At 40.7% G+C, this 21,651-nt stretch overlaps 2 protein-coding genes across 15 annotated transcripts in view; one reads left to right on the forward strand and one right to left on the reverse strand.

Moving 5' to 3' along the window:
- The window catches only part of rimbp2b (RIMS binding protein 2b), a 78,442-nt gene extending 70,261 nt beyond the window's left edge, over positions 1–8,181 (forward strand). For 10 of the 14 annotated variants that reach the window (XM_020590361.1, XM_020590351.1, XM_020590354.1 and 7 more), the window contains 2 exons: positions 1,091–1,225; positions 5,441–8,181. In XM_020590361.1, the coding sequence (XP_020446017.1) occupies positions 1,091–1,225; positions 5,441–5,638 (333 nt within the window). In that variant the 3' untranslated portion in view covers positions 5,639–8,181. Of the gene's footprint in view, positions 1–1,090; positions 1,226–2,089 lie in introns of all 14 variants that reach the window. The other 4 variants (XM_020590357.1, XM_020590359.1, XR_002274188.1 and 1 more) reach the window with 3 other exon arrangements.
- Positions 7,678–21,651, reverse strand: part of piwil1 (piwi-like RNA-mediated gene silencing 1) — a 19,811-nt gene continuing 5,837 nt past the window's right edge. Inside the window, 14 exon segments of the mRNA XM_020590368.1 lie at positions 7,678–8,339; positions 8,563–8,710; positions 8,794–8,919; positions 9,193–9,346; positions 9,456–9,526; positions 9,708–9,811; positions 12,259–12,459; positions 13,617–13,689; positions 16,640–16,827; positions 16,922–17,036; positions 17,592–17,709; positions 18,735–18,861; positions 19,323–19,431; positions 20,120–20,317. Of these exon segments, the coding sequence (XP_020446024.1) occupies positions 8,223–8,339; positions 8,563–8,710; positions 8,794–8,919; positions 9,193–9,346; positions 9,456–9,526; positions 9,708–9,811; positions 12,259–12,459; positions 13,617–13,689; positions 16,640–16,827; positions 16,922–17,036; positions 17,592–17,709; positions 18,735–18,861; positions 19,323–19,431; positions 20,120–20,317 (1,849 nt within the window). The 3' untranslated portion in view covers positions 7,678–8,222.

A 21,651-nucleotide genomic window follows, 5' to 3' on the forward strand; every position in this document is an offset into this window, starting at 1 on the left:
GAGCTGAGGAAGGAACAACCAGGTGGAAGAAGCTCAGAAAATGCGCAATGCTCACCTTCCTTTAACCACGTCTCAGTCAGCAACATGAAATCCAGTTTCCATGATATAAAAAAGTCATTCAGAATGAATGTCTTGTTAGTCAGCGATCTAACATTAATCAAACCCATTTAAATCGATAAAACAGGGTTTGGTGGCTGAGACACACGTTTCAGCGGTCGAAGATTAGACAAATTTACACCCCTTTTCGGATGTCCTGAAAGCTGGCGATATAGATGAGGGGCCGAGAAATCCAGGCCTATGGGCTGAGGCCAACCACAAATGAAGCCAGGCCAGCGAGTAATGCTAGGACCACAACACCACCAGCCGGGTCCACGGTGATGGTCAGAGGCATCCGCAAAAGCAGAGCCTTTAGGCGGACAGCCACCCCACCCCACTCCTCTTCCCTCGTTTTCTGGTACGCTTCCTTCGTGAGCAGACGACGTAAGAACGCCGAAAATATGCTGGTATCTTCGCCAGTAATGGTGGGACAGTCTTTGAGTTATCCCAGCCTGTTAGACTGGGACACTTTTCCATAGACGAACGAATATTAAGAAGGGCGGCATGATCGTACATGAGTAGAGCTGATGCATTCCAAGTGACAGATGACAGAAACAGCACAAACAGTGAAATCAGTAACATACACCGGAGAGGCTGACAGCAGGCCATGAACAGCGGCGCCATCTCGACCATGAACCAGGTAACACTGTCCTGGCTTCTCCCACTCATCCAACTTATAACCCTGGCTAGGCGGTAGGCAGGGCCAATTTATGGACCTGAATTTGAAAACAGGGTAGAGAAGCTGGAATAATAAAAGAAGCACTTTGAGGAATGAAATGGTTTCAGTACCCCAATGGTACACGTCATGTAGTAAATAACACTAAATGTAAACATAACTTGTTGGTTTACAGGAAAACTCCATAGGGCAATTTTGACTTTATTGCAGCTTTAAAGTGAAATATGTATTCTCAAAGCACAAGGAGAAATTGTTTCATTTCAGGGTAACATTTAAATATGGCCAGGGTGAGTCTCACTATCACTGTGTACTCCACAGGGTGAGCTCAACGGACACAAGGGACTTGTTCCTTCCAACTTTCTAGAAGAAGTGCCTGATGATGTAGAGGTTTTTCTCACTGACTCACCATCTCGATACCCCCAGGACACTCCAGCACGGATAAAGACCAAAAGGGTACATGCTCCTTTGCAGTACTAGCCCTGTCATCCATTTACTCTTTTCAGTTCCCTCTATCTCCTTTAGTTTCATGTCTGTGTGTGTGTGTGCGCGCGTCTCATTGATACAAGTACAATGGGATTTCTGACTTTGGAGCATTACACTGTAAATAAATAGATGTCTAAGATCTATGAGAAAATAAAACTTTAAAACTACTTGAGAGAGGTACTTTTATTTTTCATGTTTACTGCTGTGAAAGGGGGAGGTTCTGCATTGTGGAAAAGATGAATATATAGTATTCATAAAGCATTCTCAATGAGAGTAACATGGATGGGAGAAACTCCCGGGAGTTTTTACTTGTTCTGTCACGTCTTGAAAAACAGCAGTTAGCCATTTTTGCACATGCATATTTAGCATTCTAAGAGATGCTTTATGAATATATTCTGTGTTTCTCAAATAATTTCTAATAGAGTACATAGTTTTGTTGTACTGAAAGGTGAGCTATGTAGTCTGTAGCTCAGCATGTTCTATAGTGCAGATGCATGACCTCTGACATTTTATATAAAGTCTAGTGTAGTACAACTTTTGTATCTGCTCTTCAACGCCTTGTTTTGTATATTGCTTTCTTGTACAATAGCACGCAAAGGTCACTTAGCCTATGTGGCCATCAGAGAATAATCTCAAGTAATTATTTCCTAAATGTAAATATGTGATGTTATTTTTGTGTTTACAAATAATGCCCTTGTTGAAATATTAATAGGTGTCATCAGATATTTCTTTCCTTGTGTTATAAGTTGCCATTGTCATAGTGCAAACTATTGAAATGCCATCACCATATATATATTTTTTTTATTTCTTTTCCTCACCCGCTTGGCAAAACAGAAGAAGAGTGTTCATTTCACACCTTAAAGGCTCTGTTTCCGTCACGTAAGTGAGCAACTGAGGATACCAAAATTACAGTCCCCTCGTCTAATGCAGATGACATGGGTTCCCTTAGTTTCTGGTACGCACCATGTATACTTCATATAATATTCCTTTAACAGTTTTATGCCCTGAGATACAGCTTTTAGGAATCTTTGTTTAACCCAAACCACACAGTATTGTTCATTGATAAGAGATAGAAACCCTAGGCAATGCATCAGACAAGAAGCATGGTATCTTCAGTTGTTTCTCTGAGTGTTGTACCTGACAATGTTCGTCTCCTGCAATAAGTCTCCTGCTGTAACTCATGGTATGCTAAAAGGCCACTGTTGCACAATTACCCCCAATTATTAAAAAGAATAGTGATGATAACATTTTCACTTCTTTCAGCCCAGTGTTACACACTGCAACCTATAACAGAAATGCAGACAACAGGCCAATTCTAAGTAAAAACCTAAAGCATAAAAGTTTTTTTTTTTTTTTTTTTAGTTTTTGATTTGGTTTTGCAGTTTTTATGTAAATCTCAAGCCAAATTTAGGACCCCTTGTCTTGTGTGTAAAGAATAATGTGAAATGGTAAAAATAGTTCTGAAATATAAATAAACACATTTTTGTCAAATCAGTCAGCATTTTCAAGTCAGTGCTAATTTTGTGAGCTAAGATCTATCGATTAGACCACCAAACAATATTTATTGGTTTAAAGTGAGACTATGCATCTTCTGAGCAGCAACCACTGGTTACAAATGACAGTTGTGGCATAATAGTAAATGTCTACACTACTTTTTATCATTCAGCTAAAATGCATCATGAGGTCAGTGAATTTGTACAGCATTATTAACCTAAGGTTCGCTATCAGGCTCTGTAAACTGCTGGTCAAAAGCCATGGCTCAACAGAGACATCCACATAAAGATGAAGGAAAGGAAAATGGCCTTTAAATTTGGAGAAGCTATGCACTACAGCAATCCATTAAGGCAGCAAAGGAGGACCACTTCCAAAAGCTGAATCAGTGTGAGCTTGGCACGAACACAAGAAGAATGTGGCTGGGCATTCAAGCAGTCAGTAACTGCAAAGGTAAGAAGGTCACGCTCACTGCTGACAATATGGACCCCACACTCCCAGACAAGTTAAATGCATTCTATGCCCACTTTGACCAGAAAAATCATGACTCCCCCCAGAAAGCACCATGCAGCAGCAATGAGCGTGTCCTTCAGGTGACAGGCTGAGGTTTTCGGGACTTTTCAGCAAGTGAACCCCCATAAATCAGCTGTTCCGGATGGAGCATCACCCAAGAATCTCAGAGCTTGTGCTGCTCATTTAGCTGGAGTCAACACAGACATATTCAACACCTCCCTCACACAGGCAGTTGTGCCACATCACTTCAGCATCATTGTGCTGGTTCCAAAGGGATCTACTGCCAGCAATGTGAGCAACTTTTGCCAAGTAGCACTCACCTCTGTAGCCATGAAGTGCCTGGAAAAGCTAGTGCTGGAATCCATCAGCAACATAATGCCAGACACTACGATTTGCATACCAACCCAACAGGTCAGTGAACGACGCAGTAGCCCTGATCATACACTTTGCTCTACAACACCTTGACTCAAACAAGAACACCAATGCACACCTTCTGTTTCTAGACTACAGCTCAGACTTTAATACGGTCCGTCCCACTAAGTTTGTGTCTAAACTAACGGAACTCGGGCTATCCACTTGCAGCTGCAACAGCATACTGGACCCTTTGACAGAGACTGCACATGGTGAGGGTGGGAACCAGAACATCTGCTGAAGCCAGTGAGCACAGGAACCCCTCAAGGCTTCTGTCTGGGTGCAAAACTGTTCTCGTTGTACAACCATGACTGCACATCCTCCATAGACAGTAACTTCATATTCAAATTTGCAGATGACAAAACCATTTCAGGACACATCAGCAACAACAACAACAAGACACCATACAGGCAGCTGGTGGAGAACATCATCAGTTATGGGCAAGAGAATGATTTGGTCCTGAACACTGGAAAGACCAAGGAGCTCATTCTGCAGCTCTACTTCATTTGGACTGAAAAAAGCCACACTGAGCCACTGACCCCTCACACAGGCCTAAAGCGGACTAATAGAGAGCATCCTGACAAGAGGGATCACTGTGGTTTGGCAACACTACACAAAGGACAGGGGAAGCTCTCTAATGTGTGGTGAAGACCACAGAGAGGATCACTGGTTCATCTCTTGAATCATTATACTGTAACCGCTGCTGATCCAAAGTACGAGCCATCCTCAGAGACCCACATCATCCCAGTCACATTTTCTTCAAAGCTGACATGAGATACACCCAACCCTATTACCCATCGCTGTCACAAAGACTCGCACATTCTGGACACATACTTAACATACCACGGACAAAACATCTACCTCTGGACCTCAAATAATTTCATGAGAAACAACTCTGTGGAACATAAGAGGTTGTATGTACAGTACAAGGGGTTTATGTAAATTGACTGCATTGTTGTTACCTCTTTGTTGTTTCTTCGTTATCTTTTCTGTTATGATTGACTGAATGAAGCTGCTCAAGATTTACAACGCAAAGGTATCAGGGCAAATGGTAATAAAGTTCATCTTATCTGGTCATATCAGGACTGTGGTTTCCTTCTTAGGAATTCAGCTTTCAGTTCGAAAGTGGAAGACTGTTCTGCTGTTCTTGCAGAGGTTACATAGTCTCACTTTACATACAACAAAAACATTAAATTCAGGAAAATGATTTTCATATTTTCTAGTGGGTACATTTTATTCACACATACTGCATATCTGCAATGAATCTTTAACCATCTATTTTTCCAAAGTGCAATTTAAAGAAGCCTTTTAGCTCATGATTACAAAAAAGGAATAGTGACTAGTAGTTTCTCTGTAACACAGTTGTATTTGTACAGTAAATATTTATATTTATATAAGGAGGAGGAAAGTGAATGTGATATAAATGTGTCCCACTTGTCCCCTAATGCATCTGTTTTTGTGAGAACAACTGCCCTGCTGGGAGATGTTTCACCTTACATTAGCCAATGTCATCCTCAAAATCTGCTGTAGCTTATTCATAGCTTCATAAATACACAAACAAAAACACTTTCTACATGACAGAGGTGGGAGAGAGGCAGGGAGGAGGGAGGGAGTGTGTATCTATACCTGAGTGCACATCCAGGGAGGTAGACTTCAGTGCTATGGTGACCCTGCTGAGACAGAAAAGAGAAGGAGGGGAGTAGTGACTGAGGTGTGAGACACATCTGGCTTTTTAACACCCTCAACTGTCCCTTACGGGTTTCCCATTAGGTTCCACTGGAAAAATCAAGTGTGCCCAGAAGAGCAGCTTCTCCCACAGTGCATCCACTCATCCCTGGTTCTGGCCCTGCCAACATGGGGTCCGGCAGTCCCATCAGGGCCCCACTGGACATGTACTCTTCCAAAAGGAAAAATGGACTGCTCTCGAAAGGGAAGAAACTACTGCATAAACTTGGCGCTGTGAAATAATCTCGACATACCTGGAGAGTATCACCCACACACTTTGTAGTATTAAAACCGAAACATAATACAGTGGACAGGTGGCATTTGTGAGCTTAGCAAATGCTTTATTCTTGTACGTCTGTTGTATACTGCAATGGTTGTATTTTGCTAACGGCATCAACCACATATTTTTAACGTTTAAAGATATTATGGTTAGAAACCTCACTGTGTCTGTAGTGTAGTACTGAGTTTACCTCCACGTCTCTGGCTTACAGAGGCTTGCTGTTGACAGAGACGGGGCCTGGGCCATTCTCCTTTTTGCGCATGGTCTGGTGTGACGCACTAAACAGAAATCAGAAAGTCACTGAGGGGTCAACTAAACTTTGAGTCAATTTTGAATCCGAAGAAAAAGGTGGACTTACAGGGCCTCAACCTGAGCTCGTTCAAAGCGGCCAGGCACATAAATTATACCAGGTGCGTGCATGCTTTACTTCAGCACATTCCCTCCTGATCCCCTGAGAGTGCATGCAATGCATTGGGCTCAGTGAGGAACCTAGAGCAAGCAGTACTGCAATACCTCACAGTTGACATGCTATGAGCATACTGTGACAAATCAGCAGAAGTAACTCCCATTCCTCTGCCTTAACAACTGTGTCAAAGGCAAGTGTTCCTCCCACGTTTGACACCCTCAAAACAAGCACATGATGTACCTACTGGAGGGTCCCTGCAGTAAAACCAGTCTGAATGAAAATGCCTAGTAGATCCAACCTCTATGTATTTGCCTTATATTCACACAATTGTTTTTCTGTTCAGTACAGTGTGCAGTTTCATGCCTACTATTCATTTTTGTTACTTCATAAAACAAGCTGAGTTTGCAGATGTTAATCCTGACTTGTAATATGCAGGGTATTGTGTGGCTGCTGATTTCCATAGGACCAGAACTTACTTGTACTCTTCCAAGACTTTTGCATTGACAATGTCCATATGTAGCTAAACCTGAGCATAACATTTTTATTCTTCAGTTGTATTCACACCTTATAGATTAGACCATGAAAAGAGCATAAAAGTCTCCCTGCATACCACATTACTGAGTAAATCAATGGACATTACTTTTCAGTTTGACATTTTACTGATCCACAGCCAATGTAAAACCAACTACAAAATAGCGGTCATATAGCATCAGCAAATTAGGTCCCGTTTTTGTACTGCTTTGGTTCATAACATGCAACATTTATATGGGCTTCACTACAATAAGTTTGACTCCTTTCACAGTACTACCTCGTCACTGCCCCTCCACCCTTCTACGCAAACATGTTCTTTAAGCCAATCTGTTGATGCCTGTTGTCCCAAGTTATGCTGGTGCAGGATAATACTGTACTGTACATCTATATATCTATCTATATCTACACACACACACACACACAATGTAGAGTAGCAAATGTATGATTAATTGAAAGCCAATGCATTTTTCAAAGCTGCCCAAGAGGACAGTGCAGATGGCCGCACATGAAATGTAATGGTCCACTTTCCTTTCCTCACTGCTCCTTTTCCCATTTCATCCTCTCATGTACTCTTAAAACGTAGCTTTTTTTTTTTTTTTTTTTTAAAACAAGAGCCGAACTGAAACTGCCAAAAAATAAATTTAAAAAAGTATGCAAAACATTCTGTAGTAACTTCTGTACAACTCTTGGCCAAACAACGCTAACCTGATATACATCTTTTACTTGTGGACCATGTCCTTGCATTGCTTCTATTCATTTTGATTGACTGTTGCTTTTTTGTACTTGGTCCATTTGTAAAATTGTTTTTAAATGTTTATACTTGATTTTAAAACTGCCTTTTTTGTACATTTAACTTTATAATCCAACAGTGCAAGCTTTCCCCATGGTGTCTTGAAGACCATATTGTTTAAAAGTCTGCAAATGTGTGCTAGCTTTATGCCAATAATTATCAGCCTATATTGATTGTTATAAATTACTGTGTGGGTGTGCATGTGCAATCTTTTATAAAACAAATAAATTTGATATTTTGTAATGTTTGCATGTTTGATTAACTTAAAACACAAATGACAAACAAAAATGTTTATTAGAACCATTTCAACAGTTTTACCACCCTCTATGGAGAACCTCTGCTACACTGTACCAATCAAAGCACTTGTGTTAAAACAAAGTTGTACTATAGGTTCCCCTACAATATGAACATCATTTACTGCAACATTTTCCTTTAAAAGGCAAAACCCAACTTATATTTGCACTGACAACAACTTATATTTGCATTAACATTTGCATACCACTGAAATATTTAATTCAAAAACAACGTGGCACAAATATGAACTAACATCAAATTGACAAATCAAACTGGGAATTTAAAGCCTGCAATGTGTACATAGCCTTAGGCTTGATTTATGGTTCTGCACTGAATCTATGCTGCACTTGCAGCACAGGTAATTTGTAGCCTCATACCCTACGCTGCAACCCGCATAGCCTACGGTGTTGGGCTCTGCCTAGATTCAACACAGAACCATAAATCAGGGTTGAGTCATTGCATTAGATTGAATGTGCTATCACAAAGTAACAGAAACAGAACTGAACTATTTGCTCATTTTTCATCCTCACAAGTAGAAGAGCAGCTCATCCAGTTGCAGACTGGGCTCCTTGTGGATACTCTGACCCACAAGGAAAGCCAACTTGTGAGCGTACTGGCAGGGAGCAGGCACTCGGATGATCCCCTGAAAATTTTTAAAAGTTACAAAAAAAATTACACCTAAATCATTCTTTGACTACCAATACTGGCCTAAACGATTCTGCTCTGATAATTTATTCTTAAATGACAATTTCAGGTTATACCCAGCAATCCTGTGCTGAAAAGGCCTAGTTCAGTGCAATTACACAAATGCTGTAAACACAAACTTATGAGTGCAGTCAAGCAGGATGAATTCATAGCTAACCTACCTGCCAGTTGTAGTACATGTGGCACAGCTTGTAAGTAAGCCGCTGCATATGATCAGGCTTCAGTCCGCTAGTGTCATACACGACATTGTAGTGGGTTGGGGCGATGCATCCTTCACGGACAGCCTGGCTTACGATGTAGAAGTCATACCTGGAAATCAAAGGTTGCAATAGTCAGATACCGCTGCTACTCAATGCAAAATCAAAAGCAGCAAGACCAACTACAAAACACACCACTCTGGACGAGTGACCTTCGAGTCAATGATGGTGCCTGTGGGAGGGTTGGACACCTTGCCACCGATGTTGGCAAAGACCCTGGTGGCAATACGCTTCGTCACCACCACCACACTCAGCCTGGGCCTAAGACAAGCAGATGGAGAAACTCTTACATTTTTGGTTGGTTGAAGTTCTTTTGGTGTTTGAGCTCCTCGACTCAGCAACTAATATGAAAGTACAAAACAGCTCATACTCCAGCCAGACTCAATACAAGCTGATTGGCTAGTGGCATGACATGTTTTAGCACCTGCTGTTCTTAATGCAATTCACAAACAACTTGTCCGAAGCTTCACAGCGGAGATTAACAGTTTCTAAGTGAAGCAGCTTTCAAAACCAAAAACCCTTGCCATTACACTCAGATATTCATCTCCCATAGACTTGATGGATTCCATGATCTGTGCAACCTCATGGTCGACCACACTATGCAGCTGGCCAACTCCCACCCCATCTCGGTACACAATGATGCGTGAAGGAAGGCAGCTGTTGAACTTATGATAGTCCTTTAGTGCAGCTGGAAAGCAAATACAAAGTGATGACAGTTCTCAAATTACTGATAATGGATTTACATGCAACTTCAAATTAAACAGAACACTGAAAAATTAAATAGGAAAGTAACTTGCCACTCAAGGCCATCCGCAGACCATCCATGATTTCCTGACCTTTGCGCTGCAGCACACACTTGGAGAACCACCTTAACAAAATTAATTGTCATACTTCTTACTGGGTATATTATGACAAGCTGCCAAAACAACTATGACCAATGCAGACATCTGCATTAACACTAAGCGCAGCCTAATTCAGAAGGTAGAGTATGGAAAAACTTAACACAGCCCTCCAACACACAGTTGCCAGTCTCTGCTGCAGATGCTAACCTGGTCATGGTCTGATTGAGGCTGGCCACTAGAGCTCCAATGGACCTTTTCCCAGCAGCAGTGTCATGGTAGCAGTCAATGCCCACAACCATCAGCTGTTTAAGCTGTGCAAATACACAGGACAAGTTAGGCAAGTCAAACAGCAAGCACCCTTTAAAAGGATAAGACCAGTCATTTTCTTAATAGTATTTTCAACAATCGGCATAGAGACAGACCGACAAAACAGCAAGCATCCTTTAAAGGATAAGACCAGTCATTTTCTTAATAGTATTTTCAACAATCGGCATAGAGACAGACCGACAACGAATCGGCTCTACTCATGGTTAATGTCTGTCAGCTATCAGACTGGATTAGCTTGTTTGCCTGTACGATAAACTGTTATTGTTCAGAAATAATTAACACAAGAAAGACACGGCTGTACTGGTGACAGTTTATTACAAAACCCCAGATCAGGCTATGGTGCCCCAAAGGCGCTAAGCGGCCATAATTTCCGAAAAGTTGCAGATGCAGTCATCTTAAATTGCTGGCTGGATCGCGGTGGAACATGGCTGATTCGCAACAGGTCTGTACACTGCCCCTGTGACGATGCACTGATCACCACTCCACCTCTTTATCGCAAGCATCATGTGTTTAAGCTGCCTGCAGTACTGAATATATCCACAAGGTGAAGCAGTTTTTGTAGTAGCTTACCATAGCGGCCGACTGATAATTTGATCCTTCTGTTAATATCCAGATTTACCATAGCGGCCGAGTGATAATTTGATCCTTCTGTTAATATCCAGAACTGCTGGTGGATGACTATAGTAGCTACGCCAGACGGAGCTGAGGCGCTTGGTTTGCAGTGGCTGCCTACATATTTCACGGAGCTGAGGCACTTGGTTGGCAGTGGCTGCCTACATATTTCATTACGCTTAAATGCTCAGACCTTGTACACCTGTTGAGTCATCAAGGCAATGGCAATTATTGCATTATGTATGTTTTTTTTCATTGTTAAATCAAGGTTATCAAGTCTACGCTACGGAAGAGACAGTCGCTCTCAGGCTCTGCTCCCCTGAATAGTACCTCAGACTTTTTTCTGCATTTTAGGGCCAACTTTGGCCAAAAACAGAGGCATTCTTCTAAAAATGAAGTTCCTATATAGAGCTGCATTTTCCTACACTACAGTAGGGGGCCAAAGTGAGGGAGGGAGTATGGCCGAAGCACAAAGTGCTGTGTTTTCACACCAGTAGCCTGAGTTTGGTTCCTTTTAAAATTCTGTTCTAAAGTTTAATTTGAAGCTGTTCAAGTTTTTTTCAAAACTAAGTCTTGTGAGTCAACACATAACCATAATTAAACTTGTTAAAAGTTTTGCGCTTGCTCTCTCTCTCTCTTAAAACTTATGAGAGTCATGTGCTGGAAGATCTGATATTTTGGTGGGGAAAAAAAAATCTGACTGGGAACATTTTACTGATCACATATTAACTTGCACCAGCAAAACAAAAAAACAGATTAGGTGAAAGCCATCTTCATTTTCTCTTTTGTTCATGCTAGGACATATTCTGGGGATTTCAGAATGGCAGCCTACTGGGTGTGTTTTAACATACTGGCTTCACATCTCAATACATTACAGCATTCCAAAATGCAAAACATGTCCCACGTTACAGCAAAATGACAGCAAAGAATAATTCCTCCTGCATCATATACTGTAGGCTATTGTGCATAACCTTGTTCCAAGCCTTCTTTGAAGTTGTATCATGTTAACATTGGATGAAATTAAAAACTCCCAATACTCTTTTTAAGGCATCAAAATTAAACCAACATGATGCCTGCTCTGCACTTCAATGTTCATCTTAAAATTCATTCATTCCCAGTAGCGACACCGTGCCCACTGTGTGTGAGTCAGTGTACAACAGCTCAGCTGTTTGAATACAAAAAAAACATCCACATATGCAAAGTGATGCAGGATTTGTCTACAATTATTATCAGTGGTGTCTGCAGGATTATACTTCATAGTACGCACAAGAAGTGCCTATGGCAGTGTAAATTTTGTCTTAACAAGAAGTGCCTCTCATAATAAGATACTTTGCTTATTTTTACGAGATATTTTCAGGTTATAACATTCGCATTATTACGACACTATTTTCTTGCTGTAATGATACACTGTAGGCTATTTTATCATGATAGCCACCTACTGTATTTTCTCTTAACATGGTCCCACAGCTTGGAGTGAGTGCAGCACGTGCATCATCTTTAAGCAGCACCTCCATAGCTCATTCAGTTCAGATGGCTCTCCCATCAACTCCCTCCCATACCAAGATTCCACACAATGACCAACATTGCTCCATGGCTGTAAATTTTAGTTTGTGATCACAGCTTCACAAATGCCACAACTGATATTCACTTGTGACATTCCATTTAGTGTTTGATACAATTTAGACATTACATAGTGCCAGTTGCATACTCGCTGCTTTAAAACATCTGTCAGCTCATCTGGTCAAGAACAGCTTAATTCTTGTTCCCTTAACACAGCTTAGTTTTCTTTAATATACCACTTAGTGTGCATGCAACTTACAGGAATCTCCACGCTCCAGAGCTCTCCTCCCATCTTGCAAGCCATCTGCAGCAGAATCTTTGTAGCCACACTCATGAGTGTCTGAGGTCGGCTCAGGGTACGAGCCAACACACACTGGCTGGGTGTGGGGCAATCCACACAGAGGTACTTCTTGACACCGCTGTACTTGTCCTGTCTGCTACTGGAGAGGATCACCACCACCTAACAAACAGAAAACTCTAAAAGGTCTTGTATTGCCTCGTTAATATCTCTCTTTGCCAAACCAAAACACAGGTACACAAAACATACAGACAAGATTAAATATAATCAAGTTCATCCATGGTTCACAAAACATGCCGCAGCACTGACTAAACAAGAGGACAATGTCAAAACTAATAAATATCAACTCTGGCCTGTACCACAAGGAGAGAATAGTGGCTTATCCAGCTAACTTTGGGCTCAGGTTTTCCAGCACCATGAAGCTGGCTCACTTATAAATGTGGGCTAGATCATTATAACTTGTTGTGCAAGGCTAACCTGCTTTAGAGCAGGTCACCTTCAGAGGATTGAATAAACAGCTGTCAACATCCCGGAGTACTGACCAACCAGATCACTGGGGAAAAACTGAGGAATCATTCCCACAGAATCCGGACAAGGATAACAGTTTACTTTAATGTGATATTTTTCTTCTATAGACCAGTCATATCATTGTGCTGCATCAGGCATTTTGTGGGACACTAGTTTAAAGCGGTTTCTAAAAAAATAAGGACCCTCTGATAAACACTTAAATGCACAAGATTTGATTCTAGACAGAATGCCTGACTGTCGATATTTTTCCAGGGTCCACTCACAGCAGCAGACAATTTTTTAAATTAGAAAAATGCATACACTTAACTATTTCCAGTGACTAAATGAGGTACTTATTGAATAAGACCCTTATTATACTACACTACTGTAAGGAATATTCTTTCCTTAATGAGTTACTTCTAGTGTTTGTATAGCTTCTTATTCTGTTATACGACTATAGCCTACTATTCACAGTTCACTCACCACAATATCACTTTTTGCTTTGGCTAAAAATCATTTTCCCTGTGGGTATCAGTCTCATTATATTCAGTACTACAATGCATGGTTCTGGCAGTGTCACTTCTAATTAACTCCTCTTTCACATTAATGTGCTCCTAGCCAGCCAGATAGGAAGATTCCCAGACTTAACAGAGCCAGCTGACAACTGTCTTTGTGGTCCCAGTTATCTAGGATGCTCAATGTTAGGCTCTGTGAAGCCTGATAACCCAAAGTGAGCCAGACTAAGTTGAACGCTCATCGCGGTACAGACCTCTGATCGTTTGTACTTGTACACGATATATTTAAGCACCAACCATGTCCATTTGTGACCCAACATTGTGCTGCAGGGCTCTGATGAGAGCCTCCGGATGATCCTCATACTCGATCCTGAATTTAAAAACAGCAACAAAAAAAAAACAAAAAACAAAAAAACCCCAGTTTAGACAATCGATCACCAAATGTACTTTAGTCCGGATGTGGACCCAAAGAGGTCTCTATCCAGAGAACAGTGTTTCTCATTAAAATGTTTTATTGTAACAAGTGCAGCGTGGCAAGCTTCACAGAGCTGTCTCTCTCCTTCAATTGCCGCTTGTGTGAAAGCAGGGCAGGTCTGCCAGCAAGTGAGAAAAACAAACCAAACTCAGAAGTGTCTTATGAGGAAAAAAATAATTGTGTTCACAAATGCACCTTTATAATACTTTTCTACAAACACATCCACAAATGGTCAAATGAAGGGAGGAGGGTGTCAAAGAACACAAATTAGCACTTTATGTTCTCCCAAAATCAATCATTCAGGCTTAGTATATATGGCACTTTTCAAACCGGTTTTGTGCAACTCAAGAGTGCAAAACAATTTTTTTTTTTTTTTAAATCAAGATAAAACTAAATAACCAAAATTATAGGCACCCCTGCATTTCTGTCAAATAACATCATTTTTCCCAGAAAATTCTTTGGTATTAATGTTTCTTTTGTTTGCATTGGAACACCACACACACAAAAAGCCAAACCTGATCCATTCCACAGAACTCCAAAAATAGAATGGGCAAAATTATCGACACCCTCAACTTAATATTTTGTAGCACACTCCCCTGGACAAAATTAATGAAATCAGTTTCTGTAGCCAGTGAATTTCTTCCACCTCTCTACTGGAATTTTGGACCACTCTTCTTTTGCCTACTGCTCCAGGTCTCTCACATTTGAAGGGTTCCTTTTCCCAGCTGCTGTTTTGAGATCTCTCCACAGGTGCTCTATGGGATTTTAGATCTGGACTCCTTGTTGGCTACTTCAGAACTCTCCAGTGCACTGAAAACATTTCTGGTGTTTTTTTTTTTTGTTTTTTAAGTCTGCTTTGGGTTATTGTTCTGCTCCAAGACCAGCTTCCTGACAATGGGCCCCTGACACTGGGCCCTACATTGTGACCCAAAATCCACTGGTAGTACACACACAGTACACACAGTCAAGACATCAGGTGCCTGAAGCAGCAAAGCAACCCCAAAACATCAGTGAATCGCCACAGTGTTTTGACTGTAGGGACCTTGTTCTTTCAGAAAACAGTAGAATGAAGTGCTCGACCAAAAACCTCTATTTTAGTCTCATCTGTTGACAGGATTCTCCCAGAAGGATTGTGGATTCCTCCATGTTTTGGCAAACTCCAGTCTGGCTTTTTGTCTCTGTGTCAGCAGTGGGGGCCCCCTAGGTGTCCTACCATAGCGTCCCTTGTCATTCAGATGGTGAGTGTTAGTGCGAGCCAACATTGTTGCATCCTGTGCCTGCAGGTCAGCTTGAATCTGGAAGTAGATTAGGGTTCTTTATTCACCGTTCCAACAATTCTTCGTTGCAATCTATTTTTTTCCTCTTTTGTCCACGTCCAGGGAGATTAGCTGCAGTGGCATGGGCTGTAACTTCTTGACAGTGTTGCGCACAGTGAACACAGGAACAGCCAGACCTCTGGAGCTGGACTTGTAACCTTGAGACTATCCAGGGTTTTCCCATTATTGTGGTTCTCAGATCCTCAGACAATTCTTTGCTCTTTTCCCCCCTGCTTCTTTGCTTTGTTCCAAGGCAAAAGAAATAAATATGAGAATATCAAAGAATTTGTAATTGCAACAATTTTTTAGGTGGTTCTAAGTGTTATCTGATAAATGCTGGGGTGCCAATATTTTTGGCCATTACTGTATATGCAGAAAGATATGAGAACAAATTACACGATTAATATTAATACAGAATAAATCACAATGTTTAAATCAAAAACCAAAGTTAAACTTAGATATCAACACTTTCAGCTTTTCTGAAATCTTCAAGGGCACCCCAGAAGTGATTAGATTTTGGTTGAGAAAGGTCAAGGTCATAAAAAAACAAAAACCCATCTTTAACATGGGGCAAAATAAAAGGTCATAAAAAAAACGAAATCCATCTTTAACATGGGGCAAAATAAAAACAAATCCTGATCAAAAGTTACATAATTAACTTTTTGTTTGCAATTTGACACGTATGTAGGGTGTCAATGTCCATCACCAGACAGACACCAAATTTCATCCAGATGTGATGCAGATTCCAGATCTGACAGCCATTTAAAGTTAAAATTGAAAACTCCATTTATTTTCTGCCATAACTTGGCCTGTAATGAATTAGAACCCTGAAGTAAGATGCACATTATAAGTATCATTTTGTGTTCTGGATTTCATTTTTCACAAGCAACCCATTTGTGTGCATGTTCCTCCACTAAGGCACTAAGTTGTGCCTTAGTGGAGGAACATGCATTCTCTGAATGCTCTTGTTTTATAAAACTTTACATGTGGAGGCATAACAGGGAAAAATCTATGCTGAAAACATTGAACAAATGTTTGTCTGGATCTTGATTCAAGATGCTGCTGACAGGAACTAATGTAATTTTAGTTGGTGACCACCGTCTTAGATTATTACGTAACCACCATAACCACTGAATGCAGACTGAACAATCTTGCCCTCCTCAAAACAACTCAATATTTAACCATTCAATACGGTGACTATGAATATCATGAAAACATTAGGCTTTCAATTCTATATCAAACGTTCAAATGACTGACATCCTAAGCCATTTCCCAGAGTTACATTGTATTAAAAAGCACCTATAGATTAAATGCATTAGCATCATGTTCAAATTACTGTGATCCTTACGGGGAAAAACACCTTCAAAATTCATAGTTTGTTTACTGATGCAGTTATTTTGTGATCCCTACAGGGAAAAACACCTTCAAAAATCATAGTTTGTTTACTGATGCAGTTATTTCCTTCTTATGTAGGCTATTGCAGGAACACCGTTTTGGACTGTGTAACAAAATTAATTTATTAAACTCACATGACAGCTCTCTGCATGCGGACACCGAGTGGACCTGAGACTTTGTCGAGGGTTTGCAGGAGGGACTGCGCTTCGGTGCTGTTACGACGGGTGTAAAACATGAGCCAGTTATTCAGTGGAGGACATTTGGTCAGAGGTATCCCACGCATCTGTCTGCTCCAGTCAGCTGTCCGGAGATCGTAGTCATACTAGGTGACAAATTGTGTTAATCTTCAATTAAGATCATATTAATAAATCAATTTAATTCATTCAAGAGAGCAAATTTAGTTAATCATATTATACCGATCTTGATGCCTGGAAAATCTTTTCTGTTTGGAGGACTCTGCCAGTCAGGTTCAAGAGTTGGTCATCAAAGCTCAGTCCCCACTTATCCAACTCTGCCTGTGCATCACGATTCCTATGCAATCATTTTCACAATTTAAATCAAAGTCTGGGATAATAATGCTGACATGAAAATTTGTAATATTCTGTACATACAGACAATTGCAAAATGGCTAAGATGAGAATTTTGAGGTAAAACAGTACAGTGCCTTCATGAACAATTAAATATTTAGATTACTGTATTTCAACAGGCAAAAGTAGTTGATTTAATGCTAATGAAATTCTGTGTGTGATGACAACTTTTCACTGCCAAGCAGAGCTAATAAAGCAGTTAAGATTTTAAGTGCCATCAAGTCAAATTTACACACTATACTCAGTCTTCTCAGTTGGGCTAATTGTGTCAATTAGCCCAACTGAGAAAACGGACCATAAATTTTGACAATACAGCCAGTACGTCTTTAATATTTCTCATATTAGATGCTGGCATCAAGCTATAATTGCTTGAATGTCTCTAGTGTTGCCAGATTTCAATTAATGTGAATGTGTGTATTTCTGACTATGAAACTTGTCTACAGTACAAATAAAATAATCATCAAATGGTTAACTCAGTGACATGGTGATTATCACATACCTCCGTATATTGGTGACAAAACTGCTGAGGCGTCTGTCTCTCACTTCCGGCTCCAGTTTAGTGTGGCTGGTCAAGTCCTTCATGATTTTGAAGTCATTTCGCATCTGGTCAGTCAGCCCTGCCAAAAAAAAAAAAAACACTAAATAAATTTAACTTAGTTTACCATGGATCAACAACATCCAAACAGACTAAATAGAATATCTACAAGCAATAAAAACATGACCCTAACGCATATCCCTTACAACATTCCAAGAATCTCATACTACATTACGCTACCCCTTATCGCACTGCATTTAGTGCTTGTACTGCCCTGGGATAAAAAGTGCTTTTCAGTCTGTTTGTCCTTGTTTTTATTGTTCAGTATTGTCTGATGGTAGCAGCTCAAACAAAGAATGACCAGGATGAGATGGGTCCATAATGATGCTGTTCACCTTTTTAAGGCAAGTTTTTCCTGTAATTAAATGATGTCACTAATAACCACAACCTTTCAGTAAAATGTGTCTTTTATGATGCACATTTGATACTACAAAGATGCTGAAGGTGAAGCCAAACATTTCTGAGATATACAGATGTAGGCATTGAAAGTGTCACACTTTTTCACTGTGTTGTATTTGCGGTATCGCACTGCATTTAGTGCTTGTACTGCCCTGGGATAAAAAGTGCTTTTCAGTCTGTTTGTCCTTGTTTTTATTGTTCAGTATTGTCTGATGGTAGCAGCTCAAACAAAGAATGACCAGGATGAGATGGGTCCATAATGATGCTGTTCACCTTTTTAAGGCAAGTTTTTCCTGTAATTAAATGATGTCACTAATAACCACAACCTTTCAGTAAAATGTGTCTGTTATGATGCACATTTGATACTACAAAGATGCTGAAGGTGAAGCCATACATTTCTGAGATATACAGATATAGGCATTGAAAGTGTCACTTTTTCACTGTGTTGTATTTGCGGTGCCCTTTTAGTAGCACACACAGCCAACAATCACATACGTCCCCTTCAAAAGGCATCTGCCTTAGACAAATGACAAACACTTGGAGTGAAAGTGGCCACTTATTGTGACAGAGTGACACTCTGAATGTCTACATATATAAATGTTTAAGATAATGACCCAAGTAAAATAGTGCAAAATATGAGATGGTAACCTGTAAGGTAGCACAGCTCTGGGACGAGCAAGGCTGGGCCAGGAGGAGGGGCTCCAGCAGGACTCCGCTTCCTCACATGGCTGATGAGCAGCACCTGACTCCTATCAGAGATCTCCAGGCCATATTGCTTAGAACAAAAAGTATAAATATTTGAGTTTAACATGAAAAGGAGGGGCCTGTGTGTGAGATAAACACTTATATGTACCCCCTTCAATGTTCAAGGAAGCATAATTTCACCAAGTCCCTACAGTTATTTTGTAATTTATGCTCAATGCCAAGTCCTTTATAGAAATACAGTAATTGCTTTTTTTTTTTTTAAATATATTTGTCTGAATCATTGTGCATTTCTTGAGGCAAAAAGGTTTGCATCAAATATGTGAGATAAACACTTATATGTACCCCATTCAATGTTCAAGGAAGCATCATTTCATCAAGTCCCTACAGTTATTTTGTAATTTATGCTCAATGCCAAGTCCTTTATAGAAATACAGTAATTGCTTTTTTTTTTAAATATATTTGTCTGAATCATTGTGCATTTCTTGAGGCAAAAAGGTTTGCATCAAATATTGCCAAGTGTGTGATACATACAGACTTGTAGTAGTCCACGAAGGAAACTTCAGTGTTTCCCCTCAAGAATGTGTTGATGGGTGACTGATCCCATGCAATTCCATCAATCCTGTAGGTTTTGTTGTTGTACCTAAGAATTGTACAGCAACAGAAGAAGTGGTATAGGTTCAGGGCTAGCTAACTAGCCGTCGGTTATATTACCGGCTTAAAACACTTACATTTAACCGCTACCTCAAGTTCTCCAAGAAGCACAGACAACCTAAACTGCCCTCTTCATGTGTCCCATGGACAGTCTGCAGTCCTTTTGTTCCCTTTAATTTTTTTATGCCTTTCCAAACACAAGCAGCCAACATCTCTCACACCGCTTCAGGTGCTATTCTGTTATTTACATTCTCCCGGTCCCTGGCACATCAGAGCTAGCTAACTAGCCGTCAGTTATACTACCGGCTTAAAACACTTACATTTAACCGCTACCTCAAGTTCTCCAAGAAGCACAGACAACCTAAACTGCCCTCTTCATGTGTCCCATGGACAGTCTGCAGTCCTTTTGTTCCCTTTCATTTTTTTTTTAATGCCTTTCCAAACACAAGCAGCCAACATCTCTCACACCGCTTCAGGTGCTATTCTGTTATTTACATTCTCCCGGTCCCTGGCACCTCTTTAATGCAAGTCAAGAACAAAGGCAGGCTGCAATTTGTCGGGTACCATCCTATCATATCCCTTATCCAAGTCACAGCAAAAGTAACAACTCTTTAATCTGACAGTGTATCAAACAAAAATGGTGCAGTCTGAACCCAGCATAAGATTAATGATCTTACTTTGTAAGGACTATGAGTCCAATAAGCTCCTTTTCGCACATCTCAGTGAACTGGCTCCCCGTATGCTTCTGCCTCAGGCTGGTTAAAAAGTCGAGGACAGTCTCACTACGCATCACCTTGTGGGTCACATCTGTACACAGCATGACGGCTGACTCATAATTCAAAATGGTAGTGGAGAATCCTGGCCATATGGTCAGACTGGGTACCAAGAGAGTGAGAAAAAACAAGTTTATGTGCGGTTTCCATTTTGGGTTGAAATTTACCCTAATGAAAAATATGTACAGTGGGGCAAATAAGTATTTGATACACTGCCGATTTTTCAAGTTACACTTAAAGAATGGACAGTTCTGTAATTTTCATCGTAGGTACACCTCAACTGTGAAACAAAATCTACAAAAAAATTCCAGTAAATCATTTAGATTTTTAAATAATTTCCATTTTATTGCATGAAATAAGTATTTGATCACCTACCAACCAGCAAGAATTCTGGCTCTCACAGGCCTGTTAGCTTGTCTTTAAGAAGCCCTCCTGTCCTCCACTCATTGCCTGTATTAATTGCACCGCCAGCACATGTCCAGGCCCGTCTAAAGTTTGCCAAAGACCATCTAGATGATCCAGAGGAGGCATGGGAGAAGGTCATGTGGTCAGATGAGACCAAAATAGAACTTTTTGGTATAACCTCCACTCGCTGTGTTGGGAGAAAGAAGAAGGATGAGTACAATCCCAAAAACACCATCCCAACTGTGAAGCATGGGGGTGAAAACATCATGCTTTGGGGACAGGACGACTGCACCGTATTGATGAGAGGATGGATGGTGCCATGTATCGCGAGATTTTGGGCAACAACCTCCTTCCCTCAGTGAGCATTGAAGATGGATCATGGCTGGGTCTACCAGCATGACAATGACCCCAAACATGACCCCAGCATGACAATGACCCCAAACACACAGCCAGGGCAACTAAGGAGTGGCTCGGTAAGAAGCATTTCAAGGTCCTGGAGTGGCCTAGCCAGTCTCCAGACCTGAACCCAATAGAAAATCTATGGAGGGAGCTGAAACTCCGTGTTGGAGAAGGTCATGTGGTCAGATGAGGAAAAAGATAGAACTTTTTGGTATAAACTCCACTTCATTTAAAAAGTTGTGAATTTTAAACACTTCCTTTGCTTGATCACTACTGAACAATGAGGGTAGAGTGCAGGAAACTATGGTCTATTTAACTGTAGTCTGAAATTGTGATTTTTAGGATTTCAAAAACACTACAGGGATGTCTGAGCTGGCAGCAAGCTAGACCCTATCAGATTGGCTTCTTTAACTTCCCCCCTATTTGTACCTTAGACAGTAATCTATGTATGTGACCGACAGGCCTGACACTCACCATTCCCTCCAGAATTTTTCCAAAGACGACGTGTTTGCCGTCCAGCCATGGAGTCTGGACTGTGGTAATGAAGAACTGGGAACCGTTGGTGTCTTTGCCAGCATTGGCCATGCTGAGCCAGCCGGCACCGTAGTGCTTCTGTGTGGAGGAGTGGGCCA

This window comes from Monopterus albus, unplaced genomic scaffold, assembly GCF_001952655.1.
Source record: "Monopterus albus unplaced genomic scaffold, M_albus_1.0 scaffold12.1, whole genome shotgun sequence".
Lineage (NCBI taxonomy): Eukaryota > Metazoa > Chordata > Actinopteri > Synbranchiformes > Synbranchidae > Monopterus > Monopterus albus.